The following is a 15,968-nucleotide window of genomic DNA, read 5'->3' on the forward strand; positions in this document are numbered from 1 at the left end:
GATTTACGAAATTCCGTCCTCCCCTGGCGGCTCGCCCTCACCCCCGCGTGCCCTTTCTTCTTCGGTTTGCGCGGACCTCTTCCGCGCGACGCCGCTTCGAGCCGAGACGAGACATGGAGGATTTTTGGTGGACGCCGGGGGTTGATGGCTGTTGCTGTCCACCAGCAACTTCTTCTGGGGGTACATGTAGATTCCAACTTCATTTTCGTTCAATTTTCATCGTTTTGAGAGTTGAGGCTCTCAAAGGTGGATTTTTTTCGTTTTTGGGTCTTCTTCTGGGGATTAATATCCATTTTAGTTAACTAACTAATCTATCTGTGATGATCTATGAAGTTCATTTCCATATTTAGATCGCTTTCTTCTCAATGATGTTCTCAATCATTTTTTCTTTTTGGGGGTTGCTAAGGGTGCAATCAAATAGCGACATTGTTTGTCTCCCATTTCCTATGATTCGCTTCCGACATTGACTTTATTCTCAATTCATAATTTATCGACTGGTGCAACTTCAATTATTTAATGCTTTCTTTTTATTATTTATCATAAAGTTATATTACTTATAACGCGCCTGCAGAACGGCGGAGAACTGGCAGGTATAATCGCTACGGAAAAAAGAGAAGAAAAGCGTTCGTTTACCAGGAGAAAACATTCCCTAGAATTTTCTCAGACGGATCTCCGGAATTTTTATCTACGGTTTTTATTTTTCGTAGAGAGGACGAATCGAATGGGAGAAGAGTAATAAATGAACCGTGAATGGACGAAATTCGCGGAGCGATTAAGCCGGATTTAATGAATGAGATTTTATTAAAATGATGGGAATTCATTGTGCTATAAAAGAGCGTGGACTTAAATTAAAAACAGGAATTATAGGAGAAGCGACTGACAAAATGGGAATGAAACGCGATTGAAATATAAAAACTGACCATGCCAGAGGAGAATTACTTCGTTAATCGCAGCAGTGGCGAAAATTAATGTGATAGGAGGAAAACAGTTTGTTTATGATAATGAAAAACGAGAAAATTTAATCGTCGATAATCGGATTACGATTTCCCATTAATTAAGTTTAGCTATTGTGTACACCGGTTAATGTTTTCAAACGACCAACGGGTAACTGACTTTCGCTATACTCCGCCGTAATGAGCGTAACAAGATACAGAATAACGTAACGAATTTCTTTCTTGCGGATTTTTAAGGGTGTACATATTTATTCGGGGTAGCGAACAGGATGCGGGGAATAATTAAAACGCGAATAAACGAACTTCGCGTTCATTACACCGTGGCTACTTAGATTTCAGTCCGCTTAACGAGATGTAAAATGCAAATTATGCGTTTGTGTCCAAAAAACTAAACGTAAATAAATGTTGTATACTCGAGGCCAAAATATTTATTTATACAGTTATAAAGATTTCTTCATAGTGTCAGAATAATTTTAAAACTGAACGCAATTCGCTAAAAAAAAAATTTAAAGGGCCCCCCAATATTTACTCACGATGTACATATTTGTTATTTAGTAGTCTTTTTCGCCGAATATTTGAAACTTATATTTATTCACAATTCCACTGGTTATTTCTACCTTGTAGTGTTATAATAACTTAGAAATCAAACTTTATTCGGTAGAAAAGAATTAATTGTAAAAAGGGCCTCGCGACATTTTCAGTTACACGAAAAATGCCGGAAAATAAATATCACCCCGAGGAACAACGCACGTTCCCGCCAGCTCTATCCCAGTGTCCAACGCGGGGGGGAGGGAGGGGAGGGGGGGGGGTTTGACTATATTTTGACTTCTACATCGTTCGTTCTCGCCCCGCGAAATATAATCTCGGGGATCGCGCACGGCCATCGAGTAGCAATATCCTGGAGTAGACACGTGCAATGGCGAACAAAGCGATTCGATTTCGGTGATAGCGATCAAAGAGTAACTTTGTTCGTGGTTCGCCGACTCCTGTATCCCCGTCGTCGAAATTGTTTCTCGTTCTAGCCAGCTACGATCCCGTTCTCCGCCCTCCTTGTTAGTTTTCTGATAGAATCACGGGAAGCAAAGGACCCGAGGACGAATGGGATCCTTTCAAAGAATTCGCGGAATTCAAGGGGGGTAGTCGCTTTCTTTTCTACGAGAAGCAAGCATTTTTGGGGAATTTATTCCGACTAAACGGTCGAGTCGACCCAGTCGATCGTTTCCTCGTTCACTTACCGTGCCTTCGTAATACGGAAAATACTTTTTTTCATGTCGGCGAAGTAAACAATCTCGACGATATCGTTGATCGAAAACGGAGTTGTACCTTCAGAATGAAAAGGGTAGAAGAAATATTTCTGTACTGTAAAAGATTATTTTCGCAGTTTATTTAAAATTTATATGTGGACCGAGTGGAATAAAAGAAAGAAAATGTCAGAATTTTTGATGGGTGTGGAGCTAAAAATTTATTCGTGGAGAAAGTTTTCATAGAAATGAGTGTCAAGCGTAAACTATGATGGGGTTGTCATTTCCTAAATATTACGAAATCAGAGAAATTATGACTTAAACTCATCCTGCAATAATCATTTCGATTTTTATTCTGTTGATAAAGATATTTACCGTGGTTGTGATAAACGAAACACCCTGTACACGTGAACCAGGCTTCCTGATATTGACAGCAACGGACGGACCTTACTACCCTGTCACAGTGTCGGGGGGGAGGGTTTCAGCCTTGTTGTACCCTGGCGGTGACACGCTGCGCAGATGGGTGTAGTGGATACTTGTGTGTAACCAACCCCCAACCCCCTACACCCTCGCCGTACCCTCACCGCCCCCGGACCCTGTGTCAACCAACGGTCCACGCGTATGCGTGGAGCGGCGAAAGAGCGCGCGTTTCCGCGACGAGCGGCAATAATTAATGAGAAACTAAATAAAGGATCCCCGCGTCCTGCGATTTACTGCGCGTTAGCGAGTTCGCGCCGCTCGTGTTTCGAGAACGTGGCTCGCAAACTTCGCACCTTTTCGTTTCGTTGTGCTTCCATCCATCCACTAACCTTCCCGCGTTTCGCTCCGTTTCGATCCTTTTCTAACCTCTTTACATGCGCACCACGCTCATTTCACATTCCTTCCATAGTTATTCCACGCATTACCCACTTCCAGGGCTTTCACATACTTAATATTCATTCGAGGCTCATTCCACACATTTTCGACGCATTCCATCCACATCAGGCACTCATTCCACACATTCCTCATACAATTCATGTATTACTCCACTATTTTCACAGATATTTCACACTTGTTCCATTAATATTCCATGCATTCCCCACTTCTAGGACTTTCACATATTCCACATTCATTCGAGACTCGTTCTACACATTTTCGACGCATCCACATCAAGCACACATTTCACGTACATTACACCCATTGTTCACTATTCCCACATACATTCCATACTAATTCCCTATTCATTTCACCCATTACAGACTCGTTACATTCACATTTTACGTTTTCGAAGCACCATAAATCCCCCAACTTGCATACCATTTAATTTTCATATACTCCCTTCATCATCCCTTAATTTCATCAACAGTTCACAATAACCAAGAAGCACTTTTCGTCTTCCAAAACCATTTCATTAGACGTAAAAACATCGTACTGACATGGTCCTGACTCGACCACCCTTCGCCAACCCCCTCAATCCTCCATCCGCTATAAAAATCGTCCAAAAATCAGTCGAAAATTTTCACGGAGAACCCCTAGCCGAGTGCAGTCGCCTACGAGAAACGGCAGCATAGCATCAAACAAAGAAAGGGGCCCCCAAAGGGGATGGGAAAAACGGCATCGGGCGGAGAGGTAGAGGAGTTGAAAGAAAGGAACGAAACAATCGCAGGACAAGTTGGCATCCCGGTGGAAAAGTTTCCCTCTAGACAGAGAGCCGCTGCCGGTGGCGCGAATCGTTTTCTCGCTGCTTTTCCCGCGGCTGCATCGTTGAGGGTTGCAAAGGGGGTGGGTGGGGGTGGGATTGGAAGGGTTGCGCGGGGAGGAGGAGGGAGGGGGTGGAGGTTGGCGGAGGACGGTGGCTGGCGAGGCTCATTTTGTCGGCGGCAGAGATGGTGCAGTCTCTTCTCTCCGTCTCCCTCCCGCGCTCCCCCTTCTGTCTCTCGTCCTTTCACCCTGTCCCACCCCCTCGGGCACCGTATTTTCTCTCTGTTCACATTTTCACCTGTCCCGTCACCCCGACCACCCGTCTACTCGCGCCACCGTCTGTTTTCCTCTCCGTTCGTCTTCCACGCTTTATCTCGTCGCCACCCTTCGGCCCCATGCGCCATTGGGAGGCGGGGGTGGACGAACCAAGAGGGTTGGAACGATGGAACGCCTGGCTGGCGACATTATTAGACGCCCCCGATGAGTCGGCGAGGCCAGGGGTGGATGACGACGCTGCATGCTGGCGACGACGCTCAGCTACCGCGAGACCCCGCTTAGGGGGTGGGTTCCGTGGGGGCGGAGGGACGCTGGCGGGTAATGGGAAGAAAAGACGGCCGCGCAGCGTGATATCGCGCGCCGGATACGCCCGGGAAAAAGGCAGCCTCGCGCAAAAAGGGCGCAATTTTCGCGTGCGTTCGCCTAACCATCCTCCGGCTAAGGGGGATTAACCCCTCGTCTAGCATCGCAGCGAAGAAAGGTCGCGCCGTTGCGAGAGGCTCGAATCATTTCCTCGTTTTTTTAGATATTCTCCCATTTTTTTTTTTTTTACACGCATCTTTGTCTCGGGGAAACTCTTTTTCATCTATCGAGGGTGAGTCGAGACTTGAAAGGGGGTTAGGTGGCGATTTTCACATCTAGTTGGTACCAACGGGAATTCTATTGTTAATTCTCGATTATTATTCAATTATTGTTACTCCTATATATTATTCTACTGTTACTATTATTATTACTTGTGATATGTTTAATTGTTAACAAAGATGCGACAATTGGTCAGCAAATTTCTTGACCCCGAGCGTCAATTATTACAGAACGCAATTATTCCACGCTCGCTGAAGTCAATGATTTCCACTTCCATACCGTTTGGACGGGATGAACGCTATCACAGTTGATTTCCAATTAACTGTAACGCGACTGCGCTCGGTTTGGTTTCACGAAATACTGTACAGAAGGTAGCTCTGTCAGCCTCGTGCCTCGCAACTCTCGTTCCTCCGTTTGAACTCGATTCGTCCCTTTATTCGATTCTCGATTCGACGATCGATAACGCTCTTCCGACATATATAATTTCAACTTTGGGTTCCTTGAATTCTTGCAAAGTAATATTCGCACATTACTGGAATTTGGGTATCCTATAACAGCAATCCATTTTCTTTCTTACTTTCTCTTGTTTTTGTTTCTCTTTTTGTCGTTTTTATTTTCATTTCTAATAATTATCAAAGTATTATACGAAACGGGAGGTATTTCCAATTCGTAAAATAACGAAGTAAAACAATTTCCTCTCCCTTTATGTGTACCCACTCGAACGATTAAAAAAATATTGTTCTAATACCGAAGGAGCGTTTCCCGTTCACTTCATTTCCTGCACGTTGATCCAAATCGTCCAGCGCAGCGTGGAAAATGGTACATCGAGATCCAGCGAATCGAGCTTTCGTGTGAGTGCTACGAAACAGATACAAGTAGTCGTATCACGTCGCTGGAACCATTTTCAAGGAAAAATGCATTCTTCCTTCCCGTATTTGACGCTGTACTCTAATGCGTGTCGCATCCGATTGCGAGCAGCATTTCATCGTGCTCGAAACTTTCTTCTAAACGAACACGCTCTATAAATTTCTCGATTCCGAATTAACCACGGGTTTTCCGACTCGAGGGACCATATCAGCGAGTTTCTGAAGCAGGGAAATATCGATGGACTAATTTTTATTGAAATGAATTTCGGTGGATTAACAAATCGTGAACCTTAATCACTGATAATAACTGGACTTGATAATGATACTGATAGATGGTAATAGGATCTCGTGTTTGTTTAGTATACAATGTAAGTTACTAATTTTGTATTGAAGTTTAAATTAAAGGTGGGACAGCTCTGGTTTATACGTTTTAGATTTCAACGTTTTTATTTTCTGAGGAGTGTCTAAGAAAGGAAGGGTGAGAAATGTTATTGGTTAATTTGTTAGTAGTCAACTGTTGGTAGAGACTATTTACCTTATTATTATAATGTTTTTTTTTAATTATTTTATTTAACCACGTCAATGATTACAATTTAATTATAATTTATTTAACGTGTTATATTTCATTAATATCTTGACTAATTTGAGGAATTCGATTGTGTTGTATTATCTGACATTCTTCGGTTAAATGTTTTACTGTAAGTTATAATTTTTATAGATATGTATCTTCCTAAAAACAAGTATTTTCATTCTCCCATAAAATAGACTTCGGCTGGAAGGGTTTGGTCCCCCGAAGTACCCAATTTGTACGAACTTCCCCCGACTCGTGCGTAGAAAAATTAATCGGAGGCAAAGCAGGAGCCGTCTACATTGCAATTTTCACTTACCAACCCCCCCCCCCCCTCCCCCAAACCTCGATCGCCGTAGGAACAAAAAAAAAAAAAAGAACCGCCGAAACAGACAACCGTGAGATGGGGCATAGAAAAGGAAGCAGGGAAACGCAGAAAACCGGTGGAAAAAAATGGAAAGAATGAAGAGGCAGATAAGGTAATGAGGGAAAAAAAATGTGGCAGAAGTACGAAAGAGGGTAGGAACGTGGAGGGAAGGAAGGGGTTCTTTTCATGCCGCCTCCTCTCGCCGAGGTTTTCCGCAGGAAGAGCACAACCCCCGGTTGCGTGTGACAGCCATTTTAATTCCGAGCCCCCGGGGGGGTTCCTGATTTTCATTCCCCATGATGGAACATCAGCCGTCCTCCTTCTTTCACTCCCCCGACTCACCCTCTCGCTCTGTCTTCAACCTCCCATCGCTTCTTTCGCTACTTCCGCGTCTCTTTCTTACGCGGCTGCCACGCCACCCTCGCGTCTCCCTCGGTCGTCTCCATCGTTCGCCCCCCTCTGGCTGTGTCTTTCTCCCGTTCCCTTTCTCAGGGGGTGGCTGAAAGGGGAGAAAAAGCTTTCAGAGGCAGCTCCGGGGGATGAGGGAAGACCGGATGAACACCGCTGTGTGTCGGCTATCTCGGCTGTCGCATCGCGAATCGAATAAAAGCTGAGGGATGAACCGCGCTCGTTTCATTTCGCCGGTGAACGGCCCTGCCGCGGCCTTTTTTCTCACCCCGGGGACACCGCGGGACCGGGTCCGAGCGATCTTTCCGTGGAATTTCAATTTGTGGACGCGGAGGACCTTCGGGGTGTCCTCTTCAGATCAGAGATGGGGTAGTCTATAAATTGGACTTAGGTTTAAGTCGTTTTAGCTATTTGGGATGAATTTATAAGTTCGCGGGAGGGGGGGGCGGGGATATCGAGCTTCTTAGGGACCTGAAGAACGCCTTGGAACTTGGATCAACCGATTTCTTAGCAGGCCCTTAAAGATTGAGCATGAGAGTTGTACTATGAAGTCGAATTGTTTACACTAACAAATTGAGAAGCATATCTTGTCAAGGTTTTAAGCTTCCTGGTCACCCGGAGAGTGTACTAACTTCTCAAACATATCTTGAAGAATCATCAAAGTATCATTTATATTCAATCAATAACCCAGACCTAACCCAGATAAAATAAACGAGCGAATCATTTTCCAGCAATGTCGAAGGGGTTACTCCACAGAATCCACCTTTGGGGAACTTTGGGGATTCCAAAAATAAAAAAGTTCGTCGGGACACCCGTTAGAAGGTCCCCGCATCGACGATTGTTACCAAGTCGTCGAACCAATCTTGCGAAGGGTGCGTGCGTCCTGCAGACTCTCGGTCCCGCTCCACCCTTCGTTCGCCCCACCCTCCTGTGGCCCCGAGGGGATTGAAATTAAAATGACAATGAGGGCAGATCCAAAGGGAGGCTAAAAACGCGTACCCTTGCCACCGTCCAATCAGCAATGGGATCCGTTGGACGCCATGGCGACCCCTTTCTCCCTTGCACTTATCCTTCTTTTTCTCTCCCCCCCCCTTTATTTTTTCGATTTTTTCTCTCCTTTCCGCGGCCACCCTCTTCGTGCCCGCAGAGGGTGATGAAACGGACAGTGCCCGCGAAATGAAAACGTTTAAAGCGTCGGTGATCTTCAGTGAAGTTTACAACCCCTTTCGCGACATTACTTGAGGAGGGGGGGGGGGGGGGCCACGCACGACGGAAACAAAATAGACAGAGGTCCTCTCCGCGACCCCTTCGTGCAGATAGGGGTTGGCAGCCGATCGAAACGGAATGCATAATCGAGGGGACGAAGGAGCCTGAGCTGAAGGATGCTTCGCGATTAATATTCTAATTACTGGAATCAAGAATAAAAGTATCGGGGGGAGGGATGCCCCTATCCGTTGGCTTCCCTCGAGGCTGCGTTTTCATATTTTTTTAAAAGGGGACGATGATTGTCGCGGCGAGCCGAGTAATTGAGACTCGGTTTCAAACGAAATCGATAGTTCCGCTTGTAAATCTCGCTCCACGTGAACGTTTCGTTCGTCAATGCTTTTTATTTGTTGCAAATTAAAACGGTGGAAAATCGTGTTCTTGTTGGTTGGGTTGAGATTGTGTTTAATTATTAGCGAATAATAAAAGCACAAAGGTGTACTTACTATCGATCGAAATGCCCATTTAATTTACAATAATCTGTTAAGTATAAAGAGAGGAAAGTTGGGTCATTAGCAGAGCTCGAGAATATATTTTCTAGTCTCAACCATAATTTGATTAGCTTTAAATGAATATTGATTCTTCTCTGAAAAAAGAAACTAATATAGACCTACCTTTGTTAAAAACGTATTTTTTAATTAAGGAACAGTTGTCAGCTTTCAGCTATATTTTTTAAACTGTAATTCTACGTTTCGCGCTGCTACGTTTTACCTCTGTAGTTTGAGGACAGTATAAATTGAAAAGGCAAATTAAGCGCAATTACGGCGCTTTGAATGTGGACCACCCGTTATTATGCAATTTGAGTGCACTTCCGGTGTGCGTTTTCGGCGGATGGAACATTTTATAGGTAAAAGTACGTTAGCAGATTTGTGCCAGGAAAGTAGCTTAAATAACCCATTTAGAAAAAGTGAATTAATCACTCGTTAGCAACAAATAAATAAAACCAGATACCTTACAGGCTCACCAGTAAGAACTGATTCATTTAAACGTGTCGATTTTTACTTACGCAATAACCATTACGATTTTACCTCTCAATTCTATTTAATTTAAAAATTACCATTCAACTTCTTAATTTGTATGTAACATTCTTCTTTCCTTTTCTACCCCATTATGGTTTCCCTCGAGATATTAGCATTCAACTTTGCGAATAAATATTCCACGTGTCCCGTTTCGTGGTATTGCTCGTTTTTAAGAGCATCGTTGTATTTAAAGTTGGCGAAGAACAGGAGGGACCAGAAGTGATTAATTTTCAGTAAAATCGAAGTACCAGCGACCAGCATTTTAATTTCCGTCCCATTTTCCGCGTTTTGACGATCTCCAACCTCTCGGTGGCTCGTTCTCCAACGATTCTTCAACCCTCCTCCATCGTCCCGTCCTCCAGGCTTCTTCCATTTCCTCCTGTCGGTGGATGCGCGCCATGCAAAGCCGTAATTAGTGGCTTCGCGTGTAATTATCGTGGAAAAAAGGGCTCTGAATGCCCGCAGCATTCAAGCTTGGCCAGGATGAGTCCTTCGCGATGGAATCGCGACCGAGCACCCTTGAGACATGCGCTTTTCCTTCCATCCCCTTTCCCCTCCGCCCCGCCATCAGCGCCTATACCTTCTTATTCCCGTCGCACGTTTCGAAAGCGATCGCATTTTCGACTGTCATTGCTTTTTCGAGGACCACGATCGCCCATTTAACCCAACGGTTCTTAACCCCCTTTTCCTACAACCCCTTTCGCCGGTGAATTTGATCTCATTCTTCAAATTCTACGAACTTTTTCCTCGGCTTGAATTTTATTTTAAGAGGATTTTATGTTATACTCGGACTCGTATGCATTTTATAATTAAAATAGAATAGAATTTTATAATTAAAATAGAACGATTATTGTAATTTCAGAGCATCGAACAAGGCAACATTGAAAACATTGTATGGAAGGGAAAGAAATATTGAGTATTTCCTTATGCAGCCACCGATTCGGCCGGACGTTCGCCATTTAGGGATCTTCGACGTACCGCCATTTTTTCCTCCCTTTTCGTCGGTTATTCCTTCCTTCCTGTTGGTAATCTGAGCTCCCGGCAAAGGGATCTGTTTGTCTCCGAATGGTTCGGCTTCTTTCTTACTTTTATTCGCGCGGAGATTGATATCGAACCGTAGTCGCGAAAAAGTTGGAACGTTTCTTAAATGGAAGGGGTAGTTTCACGCGATCGATCGCCGGTGGAGCGACATTTTTGATCCTCCTGGGCTCCCGGGATATTTTGTTCGTCATTCGCCGGGATGGTTTTCGATCAGGGTGAATTTTTTTTTATTCGCGCGACATACTTTTTCGATTCGGTAATTGGCGGACAACAAAAGATATACCCTTAGTGGAAAAATTTCGTGTGCCATTTAAGAATTTTGTTGGTTGGTGGGTTGAAATCATTTGGTGGATGCTTATTAACGTTTTACGATATAGATATTGTTTATCGATTATCTCTTGAAGATGACACGTGTACAGAAGCAGACTAGGACGAAATTATTGAAACATATTATTGATAAGGGTGGTAAATGATATCGGTTGAAATAAATGAATGAAATAATGAATTGTATTATTGTAGGGAACACTGTAGGTGGACTATTCCGTATAATTTTTTCGTGGAAAACATGCTAACAAATTTTGTGTACTATTTATTCTTCCTACTGCAAAATCAAAAAGCATATTGTCTGTTTCTAATTATAAAACAAAATTAGGATTCAAAATGTTTGTAGAATTCAAAGTATTTAAACTGAATTCCCAATTGGAAAAGTATAAAAATAACAAGAAATCCTGTTTCAATATTCTCGAGTAAAAATACAGTGAAGATGAATACACCTTACCGCGACACGATTAGGTAAAAGAAACGTGGATCTAATAAGTCCTCAGTGATTTGTTTACTTTCCCTGTAAACAGAATTAAGTATTATTTTTGAACGAAGAAGGGTGGTTATTAGTCGTGAATCTTTTGGATCGGCATCGATGGCGATCAGAAAGGTAGCTGCGTTTTAAGCTGCACGGAGCATGATGGCAACCCCCGATCAACGGGCCAGGGGCAGGAGGAGGGCTGGCCGCGGGGGTTTCGAGGGCTCTACGGGCTGCTTTCGATTCATTGTACAATAATATGACGGAAATGTCAGTCAATTAATAAGCATACCGAACCTGACTAATTTCCGCCTTTGTTCGTTCCACGACCGGGATGGATGAATAAGTGGCCATTATGCGGCTTTTATGATTGGTCAGATCCGTATCACGACAGCCGGTTCCGCTTTCAGAAACCCGCGCCGGCACATCGAAACTTCTCTGCGGCGAACCTTTTTAACCGCGTGCACGTGCCGCGGGAATATCGTTCTCGTTTTCTTCTTCCTCCTCCTCTGCAACGTGTTTTTTTTTTTTTTATTTCGTTCCTGCCCCCCTCTTCGCGCGGGCTCAGACTTTGCCAGCATCCTTACGCTTTGTTCCTCATCTTGCGACTCACGAACGGTGCGCGAAATTTTCTCAACGGATCACAGGACGATTCTTTTTTTTTTTTTGGATAGAGGAAAAGTGGGACTTTTCGGAGAGGGGAGAGTTGAGAACATTTTAAAGGGAGGATATTGGTAGATTCAGATGATGGTCTGTGACTTGTGGGGCACGCAGTGATGTGATGTAGTGATAAGTGGTGTAATAGTTGGAATAGGTTAGTGTATTTATATTTATTTTTGAACTAGTTGTTGGTTTATTCAGTGTTCTTAGTTTTAGAAACAATGGCAAGTTCAAGACCGTTGCAACTACTATGCAACCACTGTCAGACATAACCTCAACTATAACATGTCACCTTTCAAACATACCTTCAACTTTAACATGTCTTTTTGCTGACATAACTCCCATTTTCACTCGCTTCCTTTCAAAAATAACTTCTTTTTAAAAAATTACTATTTCCAAAAGTAGTGAACTGAAGTAACTTCAATTTTAACACCTTTCCTTTAGAAATACCCTACACTTTAACTTCCCCACTTCCATAAATAACTTCCCTTTCCGATATCCCTATTTCCACAAGAAATTCCAAAAGCACCACGAGCCTCGCGAACCTCTTGAAAATAATATCCCTTACCGTACCTAATCCAGAGTCCGAAAAGGTGTCCCTGCAGTCCCAGAAGTGGCCACGTGATCGGAAGAAATCGTCCCTACTCGTAGCAAACAAAGGGAAAAAAGTGCCCTGTGTTTCACGGACTCGTGACTTCTCCCTGATCCTGTCCGTAGATTGTCATCAGTCGAAACTTATCCCCGTTCGAAAGGTCGCGCGCGTGTTCCAGTAGCACCCTCTCCTGCCAGCCAGAGCCCTCTGTGCTGGCCATAGCGTGGGAGTGGGGGGTGGAGGGGGTTCGCGCAAGGAGGAAGTAAAGAAAAAGAGACAGAAGAAAATATCCCAGGGCGGGCCCGGTTGAAAAGATCTCCGAGTTAACGGGCATTATATTTTTCGTACGCTGGGGATTATGGGCCTGTCAGAGGGCCTAATAACTGGTCCACGGTGGGCCATCTCACATCTTGATACGGGAAACGGGACCCCTCTACAATGTGCGCATTAAATACTAATCGCAATGCGCGCACGAGCACGATCCGCGCATTGTACTAGCGCGCTGGGAGCATCAAAGGCCGCCGACAGAGGGAAAAAGCGCTCCGCACAAGAGAGAACTGCTCGCGCCCGGGCTTGTGAGACTTCTTCGAAGACCAGGGAAGAGTTTCTATATACGCATCGGCAGGATTCCACCTTCCGCGACCCCTTTTGTACCGTTGCTCAGCGCCCTCGAATCGTTCGGAGATTAATTTCTTTCTTTTCTTCGTCGAGGTTCGGCGGGGGCGGAATTACTACTTACTTTTTCTCCCTGGACGAGGAGTGCCGGGCGCATTGAAAGGCTTGCGGGAGGATTCACGGAACGGGGGACCGCTGGGAGAGCTTATTGACGGATTGTTTTGTTGATTCAGTATGATGCGTGGCTGTGGGAGTCGGCTGCAAGGAGGTGGACGTTTTGTTGATCGAGGAACAAGAGCGGAGAGGACGGAGGGAGAATTTTTCGATGCAAATATGGTAAGTGGGCGAGTTGAACGTTGAAGAATATTTAAAAGATTAGTAGTAGACATGTCAGGTTGTCGCGAACTAGAGACGAAACAATAATAATGATAAAAATCTAGTTACCTCTCTTACGTTGTCTCACCTCATTCCTAGCCCTGTGACAATGTAACAGCTCCACCCAAAGTCTCCACAAAAATTCCCTCGAAAACCACCCCCTGCTCCGTGCACTTACCAAAAGCGTGCGTCAACCATTCCTCGGGCAATAAAAAACCACGAGAAGAATGGAGAAGGCAACGCGGTTGACCGAATATCAATCGCGAACACTTCATCCCAAGTGTCTCCTGGCTGGCATCCCATCCCAAGGGGTCCGTCCATTGCACCCGCTGCTCCAGCCATGAAAGGATTGCGAGATGGCGGCTGCTCGATTCTTGGAGGGCTGAGGCAATTACGCGGATTCGTTAATGACGATGACGTCGGGTTTTCGCTGACGCCGGGGTATCTTGCGCCTCCACTTATCCGTCGTCGTAAGGGAGCGAGATATAAAAGAGGGCGTGGCGGTGGCCAGGGGATGGGGTGGGAGGGGGGGGGGAGGGTGCAGCTGCGCCACGTATCAGCCACCTATATCCTTGTCCGGCTCACCCCGGCTTATATTGCTGGGGGGATAATACCACGGGGGTGCCGGAACGGTTTCATTACACGGCTTCCCGAGGGATAATATCCTCGGATATCTCGCTGGCCGTCCCCACGGGCTTGGAATTCCGTGCCACCGACCCTCCTCACGTCACAGACGAACCCTCCGCGGCGGCCCCTTCTTCCAGAACCTCGCAACCCCTTCCCGAAACGATGGAGGAGATTGCATGGACGTTCCTGTGGCGAGGGGTCGGCTAGATGACGGAAAATGGCCGATCGAGCTCGTGCAAATTGAACGATCCCCGAGTTTCGGGCCAGCCGCTTCCACGAAAATCTGATCTTGTATCGTCTCTACGGCGCTGCTCTGGCTTCGTTTTTTTTTTGTAAGTAGTGTATGGCTCGAAGTGACGGTACTCTCGTTTCAGTTGGTTCGGACGGAGGTTTGTTTGAGACTTTGGTTGTTGGGACGATTTCAGACACGCGTAGGTCTGACATTTGATAGATTTTGAATGTACGAGGTTGAGAATCTAGGCTTTTTAAAGTAACTCGTGGTTTGGAGTTACACTACTCTTGTTTTTAGTTCGTTTGAATGGAGGTTTGTTTCAGACTTTGGCTGTTTGAACGTTCTCATGCACGGGTAGACCCAACGTTTGATTAATTCTGACTGTACAAGGTTGAGAACCTAAGTTTTTTAAAGTAATTCATGGTTTGGAGTTACACTACTCTTGTTTTGATAGGTTTGAATGGAGATGTGGTTGAGACTTTGGTTGTTGGAACGGTTTTAGGCACAGATAGCTCTAACATCTGATAGATTCTGGACTGTACCAGATTAGGTCAACAATAACACTTTGACTTTATCTCCCCTACCTTCTACAACCAGAATATTAGTTTATATCTTCATGTTAAAATAAAAAAAATGAAACAAGAAATTAAAAATGAAATCACGATAATGTAATATTAAACTGAAATGAAATCGAAATGAATATAAAAGGAATCGTAAATTAAAACGAATTGATAAATGAATAATAATAAATTATGTAGACTTAAGCATTCAAATTTTATACGACACCTCCCTCAGTTAGACTTTTACCAAGACGCCATTTTATCCTACTATCGTGTATCGCTTCTCCCAGTGGGGTATTCGACCTATTTCGTTGATTGTCGAATAATTTGAATGGATACCTTTTAGTATAAATGAATGTACGAGTGTCCCATAGATACCGATAGGCACTGATCGATATTTTTAATAGTTTCTCGTATAGGGGGTAATTTAATTGCTTGAGCTCGAGTGTTTACGATCCAAAGTACACTCTGGAATTGCATATTATTTACTGTAATAAATGGTAGCAAACAATCATTCCAATTAACACACATTTTTACAATATTTACTGTCTCATAAAACAATTAAATTCTAGTGGTCCTCGAACTATTATTTTATTAATATTTTACTATTTCTGAACAGCCTTCAGATAAACTGGATTTATCGAAGATTAATGATCTAACCTATGACGAAATTTTTAACTCGTCTTTTCGTTTGTTTCAGCTCAAGTCAAGAAGGAGTTGGAAGCTATAGGAAGCGGTGAGTCACTTAATTATTACTTATACAGGGTGTCCCAGCATCGGTGGTACGAGCGAGAAAGAGGCGATTCTATATGAAAAAACAAATCGAAAATAAGAAATAAAATTTGTTCATTTGAGGTTTCGTTTTCGATAAAATCGATTTTGAATATTAAGCGAGTACGGGTACACTTAACTATGGCCTAGATAGATGGATCTCGATACAGACTTTAAATTCACTCTAAATCCGTAGGCAGAAATGAGTAATACAGCACATCATCTTGATACTAATGATATGAGTACTACTTATAAGTGTCATGTATATAAATACTACTTATAAGTGTCATATGTATAAACATACATATCGGGATCCATCCATCGAAACCATAGTTACGTGTATGCGTACTCGCTGAATATTCAAAACTGATTTTCTCGAGAACGAAACTTCAAATGAACAAATTTTATTCTTTATTTTCGATTTCTTTTTTTTTTTTATGTAGAATCACCCCCACCTCGGTTGTACCACCGAT

The 15,968-nt window shown here is 43.9% G+C and overlaps 1 protein-coding gene across 1 annotated transcript in view; it reads left to right on the forward strand.

Moving 5' to 3' along the window:
• Positions 1-15,537, forward strand: part of LOC128893423 (uncharacterized) — a 51,886-nt gene extending 36,349 nt beyond the window's left edge. The window contains exon 4 of the mRNA XM_054154330.1: positions 15,425-15,537. Coding sequence (XP_054010305.1) covers positions 15,425-15,537 — 113 coding nt within the window. The remainder of the gene's footprint in view (positions 1-15,424) is intronic.
• The last annotated feature ends 431 nt before the right edge of the window (positions 15,538-15,968 follow it).

This window comes from Hylaeus anthracinus, unplaced genomic scaffold, assembly GCF_026225885.1.
Source record: "Hylaeus anthracinus isolate JK02 unplaced genomic scaffold, UHH_iyHylAnth1.0_haploid 27493, whole genome shotgun sequence".
NCBI lineage: Eukaryota > Metazoa > Arthropoda > Insecta > Hymenoptera > Colletidae > Hylaeus > Hylaeus anthracinus.